The sequence below is a fragment of the Pelmatolapia mariae genome, linkage group LG23 (assembly GCF_036321145.2).
Source record: "Pelmatolapia mariae isolate MD_Pm_ZW linkage group LG23, Pm_UMD_F_2, whole genome shotgun sequence".
Lineage (NCBI taxonomy): Eukaryota > Metazoa > Chordata > Actinopteri > Cichliformes > Cichlidae > Pelmatolapia > Pelmatolapia mariae.
Genome location: NC_086246.1, coordinates 6986891 through 7012033, shown reverse-complemented (window position 1 = coordinate 7012033; position 25143 = coordinate 6986891). Strand labels below are relative to the sequence as shown.

Here is a 25143-nt window from a genome sequence, read left to right as displayed (position 1 = left end):
CGACCCTCCTGGAAAGTGGTGCAGATGGTCCTCGGAGGAGAGCCCTAGCTGGTCCAGGATGCCTTGTGGGAAGACTCAGCGCTACCACTTGGGCTTCCCCTAAGAGCAACAGGAGCAGCCAGGGAGCCGACTCCTCTGCCGGCCATCGCCTGGAACATCTCCAAGAAAGCTTGGAGGTCGTCCTCCCCCCAATCCAATGTGGCAGTGCTGGCGAGGAGCCACAAGGTTTTCCAAGACCCCCGTTTGCCGCTCGATCTGTTCCTGCAGCTCCTTCAGCTGCTTCTGATGCACTGCCACCTAGGGCAGGGCAATATGGCCAAAACTATTTATCACGGTATATATTTGAAAATTTGCAATAACGATATAACTGATGATATAATTGACGTGAGACAAAATACTTTACAACTCCACAACTTTATTAGTGCAAAAAACCCATCAATATATTTTCACATAAACAAGCAGCTGTTTTTTATGTGCATTAAAGTTATATTAAAATTTAACAGTGCAAATGCAAATTCCTTGCTGACAGTTTAACCAAAAGGCATTTCCAGTGGAAATTGGGCCGACATATCCTCAGCATAACCATGTATAATATCCACAAAACCTAAAAAGAGGTTATACACACACAATACGGTAATATTATGTTGAAGCACAGTACGTATCACTCCGCGAGGCTCCTGCCTACGATAGCCGTAATGCTCTGACAATCCAACAAGCAGTGCGGCTTCATAGCTTAGCAAAGTCGTACTAAAACATTTGACAGATTTTTGTGTAGCACATAAAATCGTTTTGAGGTCAGTAAACACAACCAGAATTCATACATAAGGCACACGGGATTATAAGGGGCACTGTCGATTTTCAGAAAAATCAAAGGATTGATTTTAAGTGTGCCGTATTTTCCAAAAAACACGGTAATAACGACGGCCCGCTAGCATGCTCTACCAAAAATAGTGCTTTGTTGTGTATCTGACGGACGAAAGCTAAACCAGTTCCACACCACTGAAGTTGCAGCATTTTTACAAACCAATTCTGGTTCATCCGTTTCATTCAACGATCCGCTTTCGCCCTTCTCATTCTCTGTCGCCGCCATGCTTTTTCCGCCATGTGCGTATGAAAACATATTCTACCCATATTCTATCACCATATTTCATTTTCTTATCGTTGCCCAACATTATACCGGTATTACCGTGAACGGTTTGACATGGCCCAGCCCTACCGCCACCTACTCCCGGTGTATTGCCACCAGCTCATACCCAATCTTCACCAGTGCCTCCACCGGCTGCGGGGGTTGGGCTATGACATGCTGGTGTCCTGGGTTTCGGCACCACTTGTAGACATAAAGGACCTGGCACCACCCAGATTCTTGTGCAAACTTTTATTTTATGTGTTGCACTTTACAGTGCTCTGCTCTCTGTTCTCTGCGATTTCCGCTGCCAGCTCCTCCACCTTCAGCAGATCTGATCAGATCTGATCAGATATCCCCTCTCTCCGGCCCCAGGCGCTACTGAAATAGGGAAGGCATGATTAGATGATGCTCGCCAGCTGCGAAGACCAGCCTCCCCTGATACCACACCTTGAACCTGCTGCTTCACTCCTCCCCTGCAGCCGAGCCATCAACCTCAACTTGCCACACATACACACTATAAATCTGGTTGATGTGATAATAGAGATAACCTGAAAAATGTCATTTCCTCTCTAGTCTTACAGACACATACACAGTCCACCATCAATTTAAATCTTTGTGGGTTACATTTTAAAATACTAGAATAAAACTAAAATAACTAATAAAACTAAAATAAATACTTTGTAATGTCCAATCAGTGCTTTGTGTTATTAATAGATGTGGCTTTTAATTTAGAGTATTTGGGTTTTTTTCAAGCTGTGGTCTTTGTCATGTGATTTTCTAAAAACTTCAGCTTCTAGCGCATCCACGTCCATGCCAAGCCAGTCCATATCTGCTAAACATTACCTGACCGCTGAGCCTGGCTTCCTTCAGTGCAAGGCATCAGAAAAGTCCTTTCCTGCAAATGTGAAATCTGCTGGAAAGAAAAGAAAAAAATCACCACAGAAGAAAAAAGAGGAGAAGTCATCAAAGAAGCAGAAAAAATCCAAGTCACCACGTAGAGGCTACAAGAGAGAATCTAGATCCACAAGCCCTTCACTTAGGAAGAGATCACGCTCAAGGTAGGTCAGGAAGTGGAGTGTGAATTTCAGAAGCATGATCACACCTCATACACGCCTTACGGTTCTATTCTATATATGACATCCATACACCAAAAGCCCCATGGACCCTCCCTCCCTTTATTTATTCACCTCTCATTAGTACATGGGAGTCTGCGTCCAGTCTGCATACTGCTAGATTTTGTTTAATTGTTAGCAGTAATATTCGTCCATTGCTTATAATTTATCACTGCTCTTGCACAAAGAATTTAAACATTGAAAAAAATACTGTTGTTTGGTTAAGTAAAGCATTAATTTCACTCAGTAGTGAAAAGAGGACAAAGTTTTTAGTGCTAAAATGTCTAAAATAGACACACAAATACATTTGTGAAATTGAGTGTGTGTATTTGTGTGTAGATAAGGCATAGAATAGTGCTGCATGAATGTATGTCTGGTGGTTTGAGTGAACAAAAAAGAACTATATAAAGTTTATATAGACCCATCACAGTAGAAATGAATGTCATAGTAATTTTGGGCTTTTAATCGTTTCTTTGAACTCTTCTTTTTCCAGGCATCTTTAACAAGTTTAAAAAAACTAGCATTGAGTGCACAAGTTTGAGTTCAAGAAACTGACCCCGTATCCCATTGTTCACCATTGGTGCTAGTTTCAGTCGTTGTGTCGTACTGTTTATATCTTAAGATATAAACAGTAAGTGTATCTTAAGGCTGGGAAAACCTGCAGTCAGCTGAGACTGAAGAAGTCACTTGAATGAGTGACGAAACGTTTCTCCCACTCAAAACATCCAGATCAACAGAATCAACTTTTTGGAACAACCTGAACTGCTTGTCAGACAATATAGCTGCTTACCTTAGACAACTTGTCACGTCCTGCTCTCCTGTCCACCCCACAGACTATCTGTTCAGAGAACCTGTTACAGTGGAGCCTGAACCCACAGTGAGTGGAGCTCTGAGCCAGATGTGTAAAGCTGTTTCACTGAGTGAAGCCACCCACTGGCAAAAACATAAAACATTTTATACTTGTTCACATTTTATAAAATTAAGTTTACTCAATTGACTTAGAAAAACTTTTATCTTTTTCTTAGGAATGATGCGTCCTTCTCATTATGATGATTTTTTTCTAAATCATAGAAGCTATGTTATTCTGTACCACAGATTAATGGGACAGCAGTGCAGAGGTTTCAGAAATTGCCTTAGAATCCTATGGTTTCAAGTATTTCTTCAGCATTAAAGTAATCCAGTGACACTTGTGTGTATTTACACTACTCAGTAAACAATAGCTGTTGATAATTAATTCACTAAACTTTATCTTTCAAATTGTAAACAAATGCGCTTTAGAACAGCATTTCTGTCGCTGGCACAGTTTAACTCAGTTTAACACAGTAACCTGAAGTGTCCATCAAAGTGGCCAATCACATTAGGAGCCCATCCTCCTTTGGGCTCTGCCTCCCGACAGTCAAAAGTAAGTTTATTCACATGAGCAGGATTCCTCTCTGAGTGCAGAGAGGAACCTGCAGGACCCTGAAACTGTAGCAGTGCATGCAAAGCAGATACCCGTGCGTGCACGATGGCGTCAAAGTCATCCTGTTCCACAGTACCACGGCCTCATTTAGAGGTGACAACTTGCTTCCCCACAGTTGCAAATGCAGTTTGCCTGATTACGTGTTGGCAAGAGTGTTCTGATGAAACTAGTGCAAACATTCCTGGCCATTTTGCAATCACCACATTGTCTTCATCACATCTAGTTTTTCAGTCCATGAAACAGAATCATAGAGGAGGGTACCCAAAATATTTATCACAGTTCTAGCTGTCTTTACAAAGAACACAGTGGTTCTTGAAAGTTTGTGAATGCTTCAGGACTTTTATTACATTGTAAAGTTTCACCTATGAATATTTATGTTTATATACAGATGTCGTTTAGCAATTGGTTTTTTGAAAGTTAAATGAGACTGCATGTTGCTTTGTAGGTCAAGGGGCCGCAGGCCACGGCGGTCACGCTCACGGTCAGTGTCACAAAGTCGGCGGAGGGTTGCATACAGCCAGAGAGACCGTTGGAAACGTGAGCCGAGTCATTCCCCTGTGCTAATCCTACGCAAAAACAGATCGCCCTCACGGAAACACGGCAGCTTGAGCAACAGCCCTCACCGTATCAGTGAACTGGGTCAGATATTATGAAGTCACTCGTGTGAATGTAATACGTGCCATTTTTCCTTTTTGTTACTTGTATTTTGGTGCTATTGTATATAACAAAGAGGGTGCTGCTGTCATAAAGTAACTCTAAAAAAAATTAGCACCTGATTTTTACTAGGTGCCAGGTGTTTTTACTAGAAAAAACCTCTTGCATGAAGTGTTTACTTCATTTTTTAGTTGCTCACCTTTCCTTGTCAACTTGATGCTTTTTTCCCCCCATGATAAAGCTTAAGTTTAAATACTGTGAGAACAACAGGGGATTAAGTTATGTTGTACTCTATCATGAGTCAGTACCAGTAAATATATTTGGAATCCTGTATATTATGAGGTGGCTGTGAACTCCAAGTTAGTATGAATGTTGGATTGAAACCACCTACATAGAAAAAGTGCTTGTCTGAATGGATGAATTAGGCAAGTAGTATAAAGCACTTTGAGTCTGTGAGTCCATTACCATTACCACTGAAAGATGATGGTTATATGTTGCTTCTGACTATGTGATCATCACACTAATTCCCATTAATTCATTTTGTTGTGATGATTTACTGGTTGAGATTACAATTTTCTTGTCTTCTTTACCGCTAAAATCCCATGCTCAGATTTCTATTTTAAAAAAAGGAAAATTAAACTATATATAGCTGTTAGAAACTTCATATTATGTATCATGTCTAAAAAATGTAAGATTTTTTTTTTGTTTCTCAGATAAGGAGCAGTTGTTGGAAATTGCTAAGGCCAATGCTGCTGCCATGTGTGCCAAAGCTGGTATGCCTATCCCTGCTAGCCTGAGATCCTCAGTGCTTCCCCTGGCTCTGCCAACAATGGCTATGAATGCTGCAATGGCCAGTATGACTGCTGGTAGGAATTTGACTTTCCTCTTTCCTGCATGATTTTTTCCTCCTGTTATCACTAGGGATGGGTATCGTTTAGGTTTTATCTGATACCGGTGCCAAACCGGTACTTTTGAACCGGTGTTTAAAGAATGGAGAACACAAACTTTGTCCAAAAACCTCTCATGTTTTTATTTTTAGGATTCTCTTTTTTTCTGCAAAATGATAACCAAGTTAGCCTTTTCTGTTGATACAACATACCTCCTTTGGTTGGAACCGGTGCTTAAACAATGGAAAACACAAACTTTGTCCTAAAACCTCTCATGTTTAGTTGGTTTTTTTGTAAAAAGATAACAATGTTAGCCTTTTCTGCAGCTATAGGGCATATATGGCATCACTCTATCAAACAAGAAGACAGCCGCATGTAACTACGACGGTGTTTGCTAGTTCACCTTACGTGCATTAATTTAATAATGTGGTTAGCCTACTCAACGTAAATTACACACGAACAACATTAAGCTACTCACGCAGAGAAGAACGGCTGCTGCTGCCATCATCATCCATCTGCTCTAAAAGAACGTACGTACCTGGGCCCGCCTACTATCCTTGGAAAGGTAAAATGATTGGCTAGAATCCAAAGTGTATGACATCTCAAGAAAAAAAAAAGCACAGAAATAATGCACCGAAATGTGCGCTGCTTTTCGGTCTGGTTACTACCGTTTATGTCAGAACCGGTGCCATAATGGCACCGAATACCTGTACCCATCCCTAGTTATCACTGCTCCATCGATACAGATTTGGTCATTTCCTTGAGATGAGGTTTTATTGTCATTTTCTGTTGAAATTGTTTAAGACTGGGTAACTTAGTTTGAATCTGTCTATTTGGAATTAAGTTGTAATTTATCAAAATGTATAAATACAGACATCCAGTTGACTTCTTTCTTCAACAGTAAACTGCATCTCTAATAAGGTTGGGCAATTGGACGAATATATCGACTATCGGCGATAGGCTGAGCCTTTCACCAATTGTTTTTACAAGAGCGATTTATTTATTTATTTGCCCATGAGTTGGTTTGCTAATAATGTTGGTTGAAACTAAGAGAAGCAGTCAACGGAAAAGATAATAGCGCTGTTTTTACGGCACCCTCTTCCAGCTGTGAGCAAATGCACCCTCCTCAGAGAGCGCCCAAATGCAGCAGCGACTCAAACTCATAACAGAAAGAAAGAAAGGCAGTAGCCTGTGTTCAGAAAAAAACAAAACCATTTTATTTAAATAAAAAAACCAGATTGGTGGGGAGGGAAACAAAGAGAAACTGGCTTCTTTTTTCCACTATAACTGTGTTTATCTTATCACACACTTGACCAAACAACAAATACAAAATTAAACAGTAAGTAAGTTAAAAATCCAAATGTCTCTTCCCGCGAACATTAAAAAAAAAATAATTCTGATGTAATGTTAAGTTTTTTGTGTGCTTTGGCTCATCTCAGATAAATAAATAAATGAATGAATAATCCAAAAAGTAGCAATATTAATACTGAAACAAACAAGAAAAGAAGGTAAAATATTCAAACAAATCTTATAAATTCTAAACGTGCATGATTACATTGCTCTGCCCATCAAAAAGTCACCTGCGTGAATATATCACCTATCGTCATTTATTGGACTGACGATTGTCAGTTGGAAATTTTTAAAATATCGCCTAACCTTAATCTCGAATGTCTTTTCTTGTGTTTGAGTAGTTCTACTGCTGATTAGTAAGTTTTCTGGAGCAAAATAACCATGAAGGTCAAGTGAAGTGTCTTCTGTTTGAACACTGGGATTTGTTGATCTGGGTTCTAATCTCACAGAAAATTCATTAGTGTTGAGTCAATAAAAAATAAGTACTATAAGCAGAATTACATGACTAAAGCTGAAATGTTCGAATATTATTTGAGTCAGCTGTTGTGCTTGTTATTCACCGATTTGTGTTTTTTGCTGTGTCTCCTCTCACTTGTAGCCACTGTGACAGCAGCCTTGACTAACATTGGCACTTTGTCGTCACTGGTTCCACTGCCTTCCATTATGCAGAAGCCACCTGTTGCCCCTGCCCAACCCAACATTGCTAATTTGGAGGAGGTGAAAAGGAAAGTAGCAAAGCAAGCAAACAGCATTAGCATTAAAGAATTTACTGACGTAAGTTTCATGTTTTCTATGTATCAAAGTGTCAAAACAACTAAAGTTAGTGCAAAGGACAGGCCATCTTATGCCAAAAGAAAACTGTCACAAGCTGAACAGGCAATGAGTTAAAACACTGAAGCATTCCATGATCCTCTGTGATCCAGGCCCTTGTGCATGCTCACATAGCAACGATGAGCCTGATACTTAAAAAATATCAAACACAAATTAGATTTTGGATTTAGAGCATGGATTTACATACATCCAACAGTTGTTGTATAAAATATGAGCTGATTCAAAGAGGGTCAGGTGGGATTTTTTTTTTTCCAGATTTGGTTAATTTCATATAGAGTGAGCCTTACATTAAAGGACAAGTGCATTACGTTTTGTTAAAGCACTGCCGCTCTACCTTTATAGGTGGAAAAGGTCTCTGTCTGCTTACATACAGGATCCTACTCAGATCTCAAAGCAGTTCTAAAGTACAGTTCTGCAGTGTTTTGTAACAGCCATGGAGATCTTCAGCCTGCAATGTGGAAAAACGAGCGATACGTCGTAGTTACATAGCTTACTCTTTATGTGTGTGTGTGTGTGTGTTTGCAGAAATGCAAGATGATTGCAGACAGTACAGAAGAGCTGCCAGTGGCAGTGCCTCATGTTTCAGATGAAGAGGATGATGAGAAACCTTTTGGAGGATCAGCTCTACGAGAACCAAAAGCAATCAGCTTCAGTGTTAATGTAATATGCACACGTGCGCTACATCCTGTCTGTCTTAAATGCAGTTAGACCCAGAAATATTTGGACAAACACGCAGTTTTCATAGCTTAGTCTTTGTACACCCACAGCCACAACACATTTGAAATGCAATAGCTGAAATACCAATTAGATGCAGACTTAACTTAAATATAAGTGGTACAGCTGAAATATTACGTGAAACTTTTAGGATTTACAATCATTTTGTTACACAATCCTTTCATTTCAGAGGTTTTTTTTATCTTGGATATTTTAGGAATTCTTTACAGGCATTAAAATCCATTTTCTCATCAGGCCAAATTCACATGATTGGCTTGCTCACTGCAGAGTATTCTACTTGCGGAGTATGCTGAAGGTTATCATCTGTCTGTACGATGAAGCACCACCCCATCAAATTTTTATTCATTTAACTGAATCTGAGCTGACAGTTTATCCCTATACATATAACCCTGTCATCACATGCAGGTTTCTGAACCTTTGTCACACTGTTTTCTTCCTGTGGTTCTGGTGTGAACTGTGAACTGATTATCTTAGTTTCAACTTTCTGAAGAATGCTATCCCAAAACTGGTCAGATGTTTTGGGTGGTTTTTTGAAGAATTAATCTGGCATTTCTGTTCTTGAGCTGATGTAAATTATATAACTGTTAGTTCAAATTTTTTTTGGCAAGTGCCAAGAAGAAACAAAATTTTGTCTGGATCTAAGTATTTATGGATCTAACTGTAAGCTTATGTATTACAATGTACAGTTTCACGAGAAGTAATGTGAATATTTAGTATATTCTGTGCAACACCCCCCCCCCCCCCCCCCCCCCCCCCCCCCAGTCCCAGTATAATATGTTAAGAAATCGATTCATCTACATATTTTCTGTTGTGGGCTCTGGATTTGCCTGCAGTCTTCTCTCCTGCAGCTCAACTGGGGAGACATACATTAAAGCCTTCTCAAGACAGCTGAGAGATATAATCTCATATAATCTCAACGTGGCTAGAATATCTCAACTATGTGGTGTCCTAGTCAGATGGTCAGACTGCCTCAACTGGCTTGTGTCAGTCCGAAGGAGTAATGGCTATGCTCCCTCCTGATTGAACTCCTAATAAAGTTTAGGTAGCTCCTCTGCTTTGTGTTGTAACGTTGCATTAAATAAAATATCAGTGGATGCATTATATCCTTATATCCTGCATCACTGGGAGAAACACATCTACTGTAATGCAATGTATTCTTCACTACTTTGAGATCTGTTATATAAATTTAAGTGCCTTTAAGAAATAATCAGACAAAAGAGGGTTTTAGGGAATACTGTTTCTGTCTCATAGATCAAAACAACTTCCAGAGTGCGATTGTGGGTGGGCTCATTTACATTTTGAGAGAAGCCAATTTAGTCTAATAATCGATGAAATGCCATGATGAGGCTGTTTTCTTAACTGTGCAATAAATGAGATAAAAAGTTGGAGAAATCTGGCGAGTTTTCTTGTTAGAGTAGACAAGACTAAGTCAGGCTTTTCAATGAATCAAACCTCTGTCTGGGTCTGTGGTTCGAGGGTGACCCAGGGTAGGGGTAGGTGATATATCGAAAATGTAAGAGAATAGGGTCACCTGGTCCTTCATAGGGTTTTTCTGGTGGATATAGTTGCAGTTATGTAATAAGTAACATTTTCGAAAAAAGAAGTAACCATTTCAAATTTTTGTCCAATCAGAACTCAACAGTTCGTCCAGCAGTCCGTAGTGATGCAGGCATGGCCAAGGAGTTTCCAGTGTCTTCAGGAACACAGCATCGTAAGAAGGTATGAAACTGATTCAATTTGACTATAACTAGTTTTTATTAGACTGAATAGAATCACTTCCAGTGTGCATTTCAGTGCTACATTTCTGTTCCACTTAACCGGGATGTCTTAGTTAAACATCTTCCTTTCTTTAGGTCAGCAATGGGCGTGACCATTTCAAAACCATAATATTTTGATTTTGCTACCATTTTGCGTGCTTTCAAGTCATCATCTTGTTGCATAAACAACATAGCTGTCAGTAATGGTCTCTAGCCTTGACATACTGGTGTAGAATTTTCTTCTTAAATTTTATTTATTTATGATTTCTTTACAAGGTTTACAAGGGTTTGAGGGGCTGAGATAAAAGCATGACCCCCCCCCAACATGCTTTATGGTAAATATGAGGTTTTGTTGTTGGTGTGCAAAATCTTTTTTTCTCCCAAACATGTGTTGTGCATTTTTGTTGAAAAGTTAAGAATACAAATTTTTATCTGTCCCAAGAATTGTGTTGCAGAATAGTTTGTGGGAGCAGTAACCATGACTATGATGGTTTTCTTCCTTTAGTACTAACTTAATTTTGTTCTTTTTTTTTGTTGAATGAATGAATGAACATCTTTTTGGATCTTACGTTGTGGTTCTGGTGGGAACTTTGCAGGATGTCGAGAGAACATATTAACTTTTACATTTCCTACATTTTTGTACCATTTGTCTTATTAGGAATTGGTTACCATCTCAGCCAGATTTTTTGGGCTTTCGAGTTTAATGGATATTTAATATTTCTTCTAGGGTCATGGTCGAGGCACTTTTCACACCATCAATATCTCAACAATATTCTGTTAGTTTCTTCATCTTGGGAAGATCACATGCAGACATTTACAAATTTAAAAACCACAAAAAGAAAAATGGGATAATGCTGTATTAGAAGAAAGGTGCAAGGTGGCAGACGTCTCAACCTCTAGCTGGTGGTGCATTAGATATGTCAGTTTGCATCCTGATTAATCTACAGGAGCAGGGCACCTCTCAATACCCCCCAAAAAGAATCAGCTATCCTGACCATGTTTTGTCATTTGAGTTCAGGAAGTTCCTCTCAGGTCACCATTACCTCGTACCTAGAGCTCGGCGATATGACCCAAAATTCATATCTCGATATTTTTTTAAAGCCATAAAGTAAGAACAAAAAGAGAGTTCTTAGTCAAAGCTGTGTCCCAGGTGTCACACAGGCACTTTTATTAACATACAGCATAGATGTACATGAAAAAAACTACTCAAAAATAAATTATGAGCATTTATTAAATAATAATGCTCTATAAATAAAAGAAAACTACGTTGTTTTGTGCATTACAAAGAGCTCACAATTGTGCAGTCAAAATGTAAACTAACAGACGCTGAGCATAATAACAAAGAGACAGATTTCACAGCTGCTCTGTTCCCAACTTCTACTGCGTGACTGACAGCCTGGAGTTTGAAATCCTCTTTGTAACCATGTCTCTGAACAGGTGCCATTTATGGTCCTTATACACACACAATACGGTAATATTACGTTGAAGCACAGTACGTATCACTCCGCGAGGCTCCTCGGTAGCCGTAATGCTCCCACAATCCATCAAGCGGTGCAGCGCCGTAGCTTACCGAAGTCGAACTAAAACATTTTTCGACAGATTGCTGAGCGCTGTGTACCACATAAAATCGGTTCGCGGTCAGTAAGCACAACCAGAATTCATACAAAAGGCACGCAGTCAACTTTTGAGAAAATTAAAGGATTTCAGGCCGTGCATGGCGTTAGCGTGGCTAGCTCGTTAACACGTTGACGCCGTCCAGCCCCACGCACGGGGCGATGCGCAGTAACTTGTTAACGGAGATTTGCCGTGTCCACCTTTCGCTGCCTGCAGGTGAAGCTATGGGGGAGGAGGGGGAGTTGTGTTCAGTGAAGGAGAGGCGAGGTCGAGTAACGTTGCATAGAGACAAAAGTGGACGAAAGAGAGGCAAACTTGCGGCTCCACAACTATAATTATAACGTAACATAGACTATATCGATATAAAGGATATTGTCACATCTTATATCTCGTATAAAAATATATCGATATTTTTAAAAAAAAAACTCGATATATCGCCCAGCTCTACTCGTACCCCAGTGAAACACAAACAGATACTTCAAATCTTTTATTCCCTTGGCTATTAGATCACTTAACTCTGACAGCCACTTCTTTTTATGATCGTTGGTAGACACATATCTATTTTTACCTGTGATTGCATGAGCAGGTTGTGGCTAAGCTGCAAATGAATTGTCTGAATCAATAAAATGATCTGAATCTAAATCTGATCTATATGAACAGTAAGCATTAAAACAATTATAGAGATATTTTTCTCATTCTAGCTTCAGTTTATTCTTTGAACTGCACTTTGTATTCCACAGAATAAATGTCTCCCTTTTAAACTGATTAATTGCATACCACAGGTAATTATCAAAGAAAAGGTTTTTTTCTCTGAAAACCTGTCTTTTAATATAAACCCATAGGTACTTATTTAATGTAATGTGTTACAGGAAGGAGAGGGACTGGGTGCTTATGGAGAATGGGTGCCAGTTGACAAAACAACCGAGAAGACTGCTGTTACAACAAAGGCCCAAACAAATGTTCTGTCAGCAGCACCCACCTCATCATCATCAGGTGAAACGGCAGCAGTTTTACAGGAAGTTATTGAACAGCCAGCATTTGTGACAAACAATGACAAAGTTTTTCCTGACCCACAACTGCAGGTGAGAAATGGCCTTTAAAAAAAAAAAACTATACCAGATACTGCATACTATACAGCAGAAGTGAACATTTCTCACCTTTTTTAAAAATCATTTGGGCGATGCTGTTGAACAGTGCATGGAGTAAATGTGATTTTGTGATTCCACTATGCCATGCATTAAAGTGTTTAGTTGGCCAAAATCCATTGGATATCCTGTACTAATGCTAGCAAGCACAACTAGGTCTCTTCTGACCAAGAGATGGATTTACCACTTATCTGAAAGGAAGTTGGAGATAAAATTCTTAGGATGAGTTTTTTGGAGTGTTTAGTGTTTGTATTCCTAGTTCTCCTTAGTTTAATTATCTAGTTTGTTTATATTCTCTTGTTTTTCCTATTATGCCTTCCCTGTATTCCCTGTGCCTTCTGGTGAATTCGGTCTTTCTCGCTGTTTGTTTCTGTCTTTCTTCACTCTTCCCATATTTAAACCCTCAGTTTGCTTCTGTTCTTTGTTGCATTTTCCCTCATGGCTGTGTCCTTCCTTATGTGTTTCCCCAAAGAAGGTTTAGTTTAACATAAAATGCAAAACAATCCAAATGTTGTATGTTGTGGCCATTTGCCTGGACCGTAATTTGACAGTATTTGTCTACAGTGATGGGACAAGATTACTCCCATCCCACCAAAGAGGTGCTCTAATGGAAGGCATAGTCCCAGAGACATTAATTTTATTGGACTGTAAAGGTCGCTGTTTTTAAAATGTGGCTTAATGAGATGCTAATTAATGTTAAACTTTGACAATAGCAATGTTGAAACAGATTTTGTGTGGTGAAGGCAGATCTGACATGGATTTTCCTGATACCTGGAAACCTGAATGGATGATGGATGGATCTCTGGGGATATTTTATCTTGCTATGTGGTACTCTTTTACTTGTAGATGTCTTATTTTTACACTGCCTATCTGTGGTAAACATTGTTCAATCTTTTTGGATGAAATGCTTTACAAAAGTTAAATGAAGTATATAATTGAAACATAGGGTGCAATTCCAAGCACTGAATTTTTTTATGTGGTTCGAGATTTTATCTTCTCTGAATTGTTGAACCGCTATGTTTTCCACACCTTCTGATTTATATTAAATTAAGTACTAAATTTAGTGGGAGGCATGGATTGATCTGGATACCACAATTCTGCACGTAAAGTGGCTGAATTTGTAATGTTGTTATTGACATATAAAATGTGAAAATGGAATTTAAACAGTTTCTTCAAAACACTTCCCAATTCTTTAGTCTTTAACGAAGTAATCATTTAGTAAAGTAATCATCAGTAAAGTGAAGTGAATGAAGTATTTTTGTGAAATGTTTATAAACAAACAGGTGAGCAGAGATTTCTAAATAAATGGGGCACTGGAGTGTGAACCAGCCAGCAGTGGGCTAACACAAAGTCTCAACCACACAGCTGCCACCCAAACCTTTGACCAGTTGAGAGTTACCAATGAACCCAGTATGCTTGTATTTAGGGTTTTGGAGGAAGCTCCATTTTCTTTGCTCAGTTTGCTTTTTTATCCAAATTATAGGTAAACGGATAAACTAGCTGCAAAACAATTGAATGGTTTAAGATATTTTTGTATCACAGACTTGTGTATCACAGAATGTAAGATTTTAAAACAACTCTAGTTTGGGTCTTCTCCCCCTTCTTAACCCTCAAACCTGTGTCTGACTAACCTCTCTCGCTCTCTCTCTGTTTTTCTGTCTCTCCAGCAAGTAGACATCACCCAGGCTGTAACTGAACGAATCAAAGCTCAGAGGCGATTGGCTGAGAACCCCTATGATATCAGTGCCATCCGCATGCTCACCCGTGCACAAGAGCAGGTAATAAGTCTCAAAAGAATAAATGTTTAAAGCAGCTAACGTGCTCACCATAAAAACTTAGCATAATCTTTATATTATTAGCAAGTGTGAAACTTAATATGAAGATGCTATAATAACAGGGTGAACAGCATAATCACACTGTCTCAGTTTTAGATGCAGCATGTATATGTTGTTCTTGGTTTTAGCTTCTAATATGATCTTTTTTCAATAAAAACAAAGCATGGCTTTTCTCATTTTATGCAGGTCAGCATTTTGTAAAACAGGAAAATGGACAAAAGATGCAAAAGCATTTCATATTCAGTGTAAATGGTAAATGGACTGGTTCTTATATAGTGCTTTGCTGCTTACACAACTTGCCTCATTCACCCATTCAAACACATTTGCACAAGCACTTTTTTCTATGTGCTCTAAGTGCTTTCTACTTAACAGTCACACACATTCGAGTAACTTGGGGTCAGTATGTCGCCCAAGGATACTTGACATGCAGACTGGAGCAGATGGGGATCGAACCACCAGCCTTCTGATTAGTAAATGGTAAAAATGGTAAATGGCCTGTACTTGTATAGCGCTTTACTTAGTCCCTAAGGACCCCAAAGTGCTTTACACTACATTCAGTCATCCACCCATTCACACACACATTCACACACTAGTAGTAGGTGATCTGTCCCTGCTGTACCACTGCTGAGATATTACTCACATATTAATACTTGTATAATGTTGTAGCTGGTGAGTTTACAGCTAATTCTGAGTGTTATAGTATTTTACTTACAATGCGTATTATACAATTTCACAAAAGTGTAAACTTGGGAAAATATTAGGCTTTAATTGAGTGGTAATTGAGCCTCATAAATATCTGTGCGGATGTCATTAGCGTGAGGTGTAGCTGTCACTTTGATACTGACTGCAACAACTGCAGTTGATCTGTTTAGAAGCAGATGTTTTGTAGACACTTCATGAACGAAATTAGTCTTAATGATTTATGTAACAATGTTTCTTCTATAAAATCAAAAAGAGTAACCAGAGGCCTGTGGATCTGTCATAAAACCTGCCAAATCAAATCTGCATTGCCACCCATGGTAGCAATCCCTTGTGAATAAGTGAACAGCCAAGAGAATGGGGATAGCCAATCTTGGAATACTGACAGTTGTGTCAGACAAATACAAAGACATGCTTAAACGCTCTTATTTTATAGAAGTGTTCTTTTTCAAAAGGTAGATGCTTGGGCCCAATCCAACACTGTTCCTGGCCTTTTCACTGGTTCAACTGGAGCCCAGGTCCTCAGCTCTGAGGAGCTCTCGACCAGTGGACCACAAGCATGGCTGAAGAAGGTAATGTACATAGCATTTAAAGCAAAAAGCAAGCATAATTTAGTTTTAACCACCTGGTAGTCATCTCCTAGTGAAGCTCTGCACCACTTCTAGTATACTATACTCAGTATTTTCACATTGAGCCTCACATCTGAGGCTGTTAGAAAGCAGAGGTTATAGGTCTTCTAGAGAATATAGAAGAAAAGACGTGCAGTAGTGCAGCCGTGTCACTCACATGTGTACTGTAATATACATCCAAAAGCTTGAGTGCAAATAGAAAGTGATGTAAGATTCAACCCATTTTTTTCTCAACAACATCGTTGCCAACAACAGCAGCAAAGAAGTGTGTAATTTATTGTGCAGCATCTTCTTTCTGTCTGACACAGCTAGAATACAAACCAATGTGTTTTTAAGACAGCAGCTGCACTCATCACTGCTGTCATGATCAAAACCTTTGGAGGTAAAATGCGGTCAGGAGTCTTATCGAATCACATGTTTACAAAGCATAAACATGAAGAAGGCATATCTACCTGCTCTAATCGATCACTGGTTCACTGGACTTGCTATTAAAAACCTTCAATTTGAGTTAAGTGTTACCTACATTTTATATGCATTTCTTTTGTCATTTTTATAAATTATACGTGTAATTCATTGCATGCTGTAACGTGGGTTGTATTCAGTGGTTGAGAGGAGGCAGCAGAAACACTCGGCAGGACAGTCAAAAACTCACGACTACACTGGGAATTCCACAGTGCTCGTCCTTTAATAAACACACTCTTCATCAACCTTAAAAGGCCCGGTTGAACGGCTGCTGTCTCATCATATATGCAGCGAGCAGTGTTCATACAACCCGTAACGTTACTTTGAGTTAGGGAGGTAAAGATATGAGGTCCATCTCAGTCCATGCGTTCATGTGCAAGCATGTTTCTCCCACACTCTACAGAGGGCAGCAGCGCATACTTGTGACATCACAAAACATTACCTTAGGCTGTCTTAAAGAGACACCACACAATTGTGACTGTGACAAGGAGCATGAAAAGAAAATGTTTGAGATGAAAGTGTGATAATATATTCTGTCCATCCCTGTGCTCTTGTATATGTTGTTTTTCTTTCTTTTCTCCCTTCTGACTTTTTACTGTGTTTGTTTGTGTTCTGACTAGGACCAGTTTCTCAGGGCAGCTCCAGTGTCAGGGGGTGTCGGGGAGTTCCTGATGAGAAAGATGGGGTGGAAGACAGGCGAAGGGCTAGGAAGGAACCGCGAGGGTACCGTGGAACCCATCGTTATTGACTTTAAGGTTGACCGCAAAGGTATGAGAAACCAAGTACCAAGTGATGCACTTTTTGCTACTGAGTCTCGACAATAGATGCTAACACAAGCTTTGCAAGACGGTGATAGTGAAGGCAGTGGGATATATAGGGTGTCATATTGCATGGATTTACTGTTATTTGGCCACAAATATTAGTTTATAGTACGATTCTCACATTTTACTCTTTAGGGAAGTGGTCCCATATGGGTGATATTATAAATAATACCGCATTATTGATGTTGATTTTAATGTTTCAGGTCTAGTTGCTGAAGGAGAGAAACTACAGAAGCAAACTGGTGGACTGGTAGTAACCAAGGATCTAATGGGTAAAATACACCTTAATTCTTTAAAGATGGTGATACTGTTGACCTTTAGTCTTGATGTTTAGTCTTGCAGTCTTGCAGCTCATCAAAAAAAACCTATCAGACCCACTGGAGCAAATACAGAGTAAACTTGTTCTACATGCATTTCTTTATGATAATGATGGTACTTAGGACCAGTGAGAGGCAGTGAGAATCAGCATTTTTGATACAAAGACAGACCCTGCTGTTAGAGGTTTCTGCTGACTGAGTGTCATCTGTGAGGGTGTGATAGCTGTTCTTTGGAGAAATCTGACAACTCATGTGGAGTGCAGAATTGATACAGAATGAATATATTACTCCACCAAATCTGAAATCCGTGTGTATCAGCTGACATTTAGGATTGACAGAAGAAGATAAAACAGTATTTATGTCCAGAAACTAACCAATTTGCATGTTAAAGAAGTTACTGTTAAGTACATACATGCAGCCTTTATCCACCGGTAGCGTCAGAACAGTGCGTGTAATTTATCCTCAGCAAAATTATGTATATCAGAACAATATCCAAAGGTACAGATATACGTGATTATGTGCAACATACTTACGCAGCTCTGCCACTACAACTTTACACCAACATATAAAATGTACAAAAACCAGAACAAATAAGCTGCAGTACTGATATTTTCCACAAGATGGCGTTCTTAAATAAACAATAAACAGAATTCTCTGAACTGTTTTTGCAGTCAATCTTTTTTCAGAAATAGTAACTTCTAAATCTGCAGTAAACCGCAAAAGCTCCTGCAAGGGTCATTGGCATTCTTGAGCACTGAGCTGGATGTCAAACATAAACAAGGACAAAAAATATTCATCATAAATATCAATCCTTCTGTAGAAAAAAAACTTCTGTAGAATATCTCTTCCTCTGAGCGTTGTCCAAATTCATCTAATGATGTCCTTTTATCTGTGTACAGGGAAGCACCCGGTGTCTGCTCTCATCGAGTTGTGTAACAAGAGAAAGATAATGCAGCCAGACTTTGTTATGGTTCATCACAGTGGTCCTGACCACCGCAAGAATTTTCTTTTCAAGGTGGGTAATTTTCATTCTGTGTGTCAGTCTTATTTGGTTTTTTGGAAGCTGGCGACAGTCTGCACCTTTTCCACTATGTCATTAAATCCCACACAGTTACTCTGTAAGCAGCTCTAGCATCCTGCTCTGCAGTGCTTTATAATCGAGAGTATGTCTGTGAAGGTTCTCAGTCATCCAGGTCATCGTAGTCTAAGGAGCTTGGAAAGAAAAGCATCTGGACTTCTTTAAGTTGCTTGAAGACGTTTCACCTCTCATCCGAGAAGCTTCTTCAGTTCTTTATAGCTTCTTTATAATCGAGAGGTAACAAAAATCATCTGATGATAGTAATCACATTGGACACAGAGCTGCTGGTGGTGGGTAAATCACCTTATATGACAAACAGTGTTGGTCTTGAAAATAGTAATTAGTTACTCCCAAAATTAGTTACTAATTACTGATTACTTCTCCAAGAAAGTAATCCCATTAGTTTACTGTTTACTCATTTTAGAAAAGGCATTCGGGGGTTTCTCTGTGAATGTCACATTCCCGTGGCAGCGTGCTCGCTGCTCGCTCAGATTTGAAGTTTAATTTTTCGCTGTAGAAAGTTTTGTTCCCACGCAGAGTGAACAGTGGCACTAATGTTTTTGTCACTTTTTACAGAATCAAACTCAAAGTAATGTGAGTACTTCCAAGCGTTAAACGCTGCATGGTCGTACTCTCTCCTGCACTCTATATTATCCATTGTTGATCTGCACACGTCTGTTGCTGCCACGGACGTCGCACGCTCGTACATCGTTGTCATGAGACGCTCTCACAAACAAAACCACGGTTTAGTAACGCAGTAACAGTAACACAGCGTGCTTATGGGAAAGTAACAGTAATCTCATTACTTTTGGGTAACTTAAAGGTGCATCTGAGAAAATGAAAATTATAAATAGTGATCTGTGTTCATAATATACAGTATCTCAGTGGGGAGTTTGGAGTCTCTGCTGCGTCCCAGTTTTTGTGGTGTGGTTTCAGTTTCAAAGATGTTACTGTAGTGGTACAATGTGACTGTAACTTGACTGTAAAGATGTACCAAGAGTAAGAAATGTATGTCACAAAGGGAAGCATCTGATTCAAGTCTTCTGTTATATACAGCCAGCTCTTTATTCCTCTCATATGCATTTTGGCCTTATTTAACTTCATTTGTGACCCTATTACCAACTCTTAAATACATGTTTTTGTATATGTGTTACTTTTTTATTTCAATCTATTTGATCAAAATGATTGAGCACCACACAGGTGTACTTCCTAGCTCATGTTATTGTCCCTCATGCTAAATCCTTGAAAGTGTATGTAATTAAAAACCTTTTAAAAAACTGCTAAAAATGTGTTTTAATTAAATGCATATGCTCTGTTCTGTAGGGATCAAATTCACGTGTTGTTTACGAATCCTAGAAAATGGATTTTGTTAATCTGGACCTGTGTTTATTGGATGTTGTTAGTGAACAGTGTTATGTGTTGTGTTATCTCCAGGTCACAGTGAATGGTGTGGACTACCAACCCCAGACAGCCAGTCCCAATAAGAAGCACGCCAAGGCCATGGCAGCCACAGTTGCCCTGCAAGCTCTGGGAGAGGTAACCCACAGCTCTTTGGCTGTCGCAGTCACAGTTCTGACAGTCAAGTCACTTTTAATATAAGTCACCCTGCAAGTGTGTAACTACAAAGAAAAGAGTGTATCCGGTGTAACTGATTCCTCAGCTAGAGCCTTCAGTCTACATTGGCTGCTGTAATAACTCAACATTCATTCGGCTGAAATGTAGAGAACAAAAATGACAAGTTTTGACACAATTCAAAGAATCTATTGCTTATGTAGTTATGACTAACTACATAAATAAACGTAGCATTTATTTATGTACTTAGTCATAAGTCTGTGTGCTGTGATCCTGAAATGATAGAGAACCTTTATGTCAACATCACATGCAGGTTCAGCCTCACAGAGCAGTGATAGTGTGGAGTTGAAACGGCACTTCTTCTGAATGTCTTTATGTGGTTAAATTAACAAAGAAAACACATCAAAAAGATTTTATTTAAACATATACAGATGGATAGTATGAACCATGAACGTAATCACTTCTGTTTGTCTCCTTAAAGGAGCCATAACCTTTGGCACAGAATCAAAAACAATCTAAAGACGTTATAGTATACAGTCTGAAAATAGTCTTCAAAATAAAAGAAATTTTATCATTTTAGTGTAACGTAAAGGACCAGATTGCGCTGCTCAATCTAATTTTTTTGTAATGTAATTAAGGCATTCTCAAAGTTTTACTACACATAGAATTTAAATAGCTTTTATTGCTTTTTAAATCTTGGTGGCATAATCAACAATAAAAATGCAAGGTTGCATTAATTTTTTATTTTAATCATTTTATTTTTTTTATATTCAAAGGTTCCTGTGGATGGACCAGGACTCTACACTGGCCCTGTCTTCACTGCTGCTTCTACAGGCCCGCTTTTTTCTACGTAGTCATACACACATTACAAATGTAATATGGACCCTTTTCAAGGCAAACATTTTGATTTGTCACAGTAGGAAAGCCCAGGGCTCTGAAGGTGGTCCTGTGGTTTGTGCCATTGTTCATTTACTTTCCCAGTGTCACAGTGTCTACCTAGCTCCTTAATTGCTTAATCAACCAGGGTCATGTGGCCCTGTTCTCCCACCCATTGGGTAAAAGGCACAGGTACACCAATCACACAGGGTACCCGAAAACAGACAACCATTCAAGCTCACATGTCTTTGTACTGTTAGAGAAAGCCACACAAAAAGCCCCTGGGGAACCAACTGTTGTGAAGTAACGACAGCTACCACAGCACTACTACAAGGTCTTCCATGAATGGTTTTTTTTATATAGTTTTAGTTTGTCACCATAGTTGTTGTTTTTTCTTTGTTTTAATCCCAGTGATTAACCTGCCCATTGTTTCCACTCTGGAGGCTCATTTATATTTCAAGAACTATCACCTTAGACACATAACATGAGAACTATAAAAGCAGGTTCAGAGTACTTAGTGTCCTTTGCTGATTGTGACCAATGTTATGCCTATAAAACATCACACCTTTTCTAAAGGTACTTGAATGATCACCTTGTTTGTTTTTGTAGGGGATAGGAGTGGTAAAAAAGTCATCATAGTAAAAGTGGATGATGTGTGCATGCGTGTGTGTACATATGTATGACAAATGTATAGTTTAGTAGCAGTTTAGCCCTATATTCTATTAGCTGATCAACACTTAAGTCTAACCCACAGCAGACAGTCTGCAGGACATTTCTCATAGTCACACAAAAGCAGAACCAAACTGGACTGTTAAGTGAAAAGTTGTATCTGTGAATGACAGCTAACTCTTGTTAGTCTTTATATTACATTGATGACCTAAATTTAAACAAAAATGTTTCTCATACAAGGCTGTTAAACTTTTATTCTGGCCTTCTAAACATATGTATACAGAAATAAAGATTATATTTATGTTATTTAGTAGAGGGACTGCATTGTCTTTCTTTGTTCAAAGACCTATACCAGCACTCTTTAGTATTTTTGACTTAAGACCAACCTTTTTAAAGAGAATGGCATTGTTTGGGAGTCTCGACCTAATGTTTAGTGTGTAACTTATCCTGCTAAATTGCCGTGAACATGAACACTAACATATTGTCTAAATGTCAACACATTACATGCAGTCAGGCAAGGAACCGTTAACTTTGATCGTTCATATTAAACTATGTACTATAAATGGCAGAAGATACTTTTATTAAATAGTTTTAGTGACTCAAGAAAGCAGGGAGAAAAGGGGAGGGGGAAGACCTCAGCTCAGAATCATACCTGGACCGCAGCAGCATGTGGTCATCTGCCTAAACTGGTGCTCCACACACTTTTTAATCAGAAGTTTGTGTAATGGTATTGCTGAGGCATAAACATGGTATTATACCTCCTAAAAAAAGACCTAAATGTAGACAGATTATGCGGGCTGATATTTTAGCCTAAGGAGATCATTGTAAAATACACACTGCTTACCAAACTAAGTCAGTATTTGAACAAATTAAATCATAGTATCATGAGGATAAATGGTGATTTAAAGCTTTAAATATGAATGCTATTTCTGTATAAAGTTTTGTTTGAGGTGAAATGTGGGACATTATAATATAATTTAGTAACATTTAGTGCAGCGGTCCGCAACGTGTTTTGCACCACGGACCAGTTTAATGTCCGACAAGATTGTCACGGACCGGCCTTTAAGGTGTCGCAGATAAATACAACAAAATAAAACGATACGACCGAGACAAAAACTGGTATTTTGTAAATATAATAATAAACACAAATTCACTGTGTAACTGTGTAACGTTATTAGCAGCGTCCTCCTGAAATGTGCCAACAACATTGAGAGGAACATCCTCCTCTCTGCCCCTTAATGCTCTCTGGTCGCTATGGTAACGCGTAAATATTTCTTTCAAAATAAGACGCACAACTACAACTCGGGAAAAGACAGAGTTAACGTTAAAAACCCCGAAAACCATACATTTCACACCCGAGCCTCAACTCTCGCGGCCCGGTACCAAACGACTCCGGTCCGTGGCCCGGGGGTTGGGGACCGCTGATTTAGTGGAAGTACACCAGCAGAGAAAGCTGCACTAATAATAATGATTTAATAATGCTGATGCAGATGTTTCTTTGTCTCTGTTGTGGATGGAGTATGTGTCTTTTTTTTTTTTTAAATATACACTGCCAGTCAAAAGTTTGGAGACGCCTTCTCATTCAGTGTTTTTTCTTTATTTTTACTACTCGTTACACTGTAGATACAAACTGAAGACATCAAACATATGAAGCAAGATATATGGAATTATGTAACAAAGAAAACATTGATAACTCTAAATATGTTTTATAATTTAGATTCCTCAAAGTTGTTGTCAGCGCTGCAAACCCTCAGCCTTCTCTCAGTGAACTTCATGATGTCGTCACCTGAAATGGTTTCACTTCACAGGTGTGCCTGTCAGGGTTCATTTGTGGAATTTCTTGCCTTCTTAATGGAGTTAGGACCATCAGTTGTGCTGTGCAGAAGTCGGTACACAGCCAAAAGCATTATTTGATAGCTTGAATTCATATTATGCCAAGAACCAATCAGCTAATTAAAGAGAAATGACAGTTTCTCAGTCAATGTGTCCCCAACTGCAGGAGGAGGTGTGATGGTGTGGGGGGGCTTTGCTGCTGACACTGTTGGAGATTTATTCAAAACTGAAGACAAACTGAACCAGCATGGCTACCACAGCATCCTGCAGTGACATGCCATGGCCGTAGAGTGAAGGCAAAAGGCCAACATCTCTGGGAACGCCTTCAAGACTGTTGGAAAATAATTTCAGGTGACGACCTCATGAAGTTCATCGAGGGAATGCCAAGAGTGAGCAAAGCAGTAATCAAAGCAAAGGGTGGCTATTTTGAAAGATCAAAATCTAAAATATAACACATATTTTGAGTTATTTCACACATTTTTCTTTACTAGAGAATTCCATATGTGTTCATTCATAGTTTTGATGCCTTCAGTGAGAATCTACAATGAAAATGAAAATAAAGTAAAACTATTAAGTGAGAAGTTGTGTCCAAACCTTTGAATTTTAATGCAGGTCTATGTTAATCTATATTAGCATTTCTTGTGAACCCCGATTAGGCCCAATGCATTAATGTCGGGGCTGTTATATATAAAATTGCTTAAAGTCCAAAAATACCTCTGACTGGGCTTTAGTGTAAAAACACTGCTATTTTAGATGCCAGTCCAATTAGAAATTTATATTTTTGCTCGTTACCCTTGATGACCTCAGAGGTCTGGGGTAGCAGGCTCAGGAAAGCTTCTCTGAATTCTTACAAAATGGTTACAGTAACATTTTAACTAGCTAGATTTATCCAGTTTGAAATAATGCATGTCAGTGCTTGTGACATAGCCCTGTGTTAGACAATGTGCTCGTGAGAAAATGGGCAACATGCACAAATAGGCAGAATTTCACATCCCAGGGACAGCATTGGCAGCACAGACCTCTAGCAGACAAGAAGTCAACAAGCCAGCAGTCACAGGGTTTTGATATGACCGAGAGTAGTGCTTCACATTGTCTCTCACACAACTAAATCACAAGTACTAACATGCAGTCTGTGTGTACTACTGAAATAGCACACAGTAGGTCTTCCTTCTTCCCTAATTGCACAGTCCCAAAGGCATGTTTATGTAAGGCTTCTTCTGTATTTACTGGTAATATCTGCAGTGGCACAGCTCTCGTATGCTCAATGGGAACACTGTTTTTTCCCATGCATGAAACACCATATTTTCATGTAGCACATAGTTCCTCTTCTATTTTCGCCTTCATGGAGACAGGAAAATGGCCAGAGGCTGTGCTGTTTCTCTCTGTAACCACAGAATATTTAATAACTCTGGACCCTGGGCTGTGTCCCGAGAGGGATGGTATTCATTACTCAGCTCTATCACAGAATGTTACCTTAACAACAAAGAGCAGTCATGAATGCCATCTGAATAGCTCAGCAGCTAGCTGGGCTAGAGTGAAGCAGTCAACATAGGGCTTGAGGATCAAAGAAGAGGTTACTTGATGAGGCTGCCAACTAAGAGCTACAAACCAATACACACCCACCAAAGGGGCACTGTTTAAATACACAGATTTCAGATTCCTGAGACAAAAGTTTAGTT

General features: G+C 39.1%; 1 protein-coding gene across 2 annotated transcripts in view; it reads left to right on the top strand.

Moving 5' to 3' along the window:
* Nucleotides 1–21941, top strand: part of LOC134620915 (protein SON) — a 29404-nt gene extending 7463 nt beyond the window's left edge. Inside the window, exons 7-20 of one of the 2 annotated variants that reach the window (XM_063467268.1) lie at nt 1917–2184; nt 4146–4237; nt 5068–5220; nt 7190–7365; nt 7948–8082; nt 9790–9876; nt 12398–12610; nt 14341–14451; nt 15663–15779; nt 16919–17066; nt 17323–17391; nt 18336–18451; nt 19949–20050; nt 20863–21941. In XM_063467268.1, the coding sequence (XP_063323338.1) occupies nt 1917–2184; nt 4146–4237; nt 5068–5220; nt 7190–7365; nt 7948–8082; nt 9790–9876; nt 12398–12610; nt 14341–14451; nt 15663–15779; nt 16919–17066; nt 17323–17391; nt 18336–18451; nt 19949–20050; nt 20863–20940 (1865 nt within the window). In that variant the 3' untranslated portion in view covers nt 20941–21941. Of the gene's footprint in view, nt 1–1916; nt 2185–4145; nt 4340–5067; nt 5221–7189; nt 7366–7947; nt 8083–9789; nt 9877–12397; nt 12611–14340; nt 14452–15662; nt 15780–16918; nt 17067–17322; nt 17392–18335; nt 18452–19948; nt 20051–20862 lie in introns of both variants that reach the window. The other variant, XM_063467267.1, reaches the window with a different exon arrangement.
* The last annotated feature ends 3202 nt before the right edge of the window (nt 21942–25143 follow it).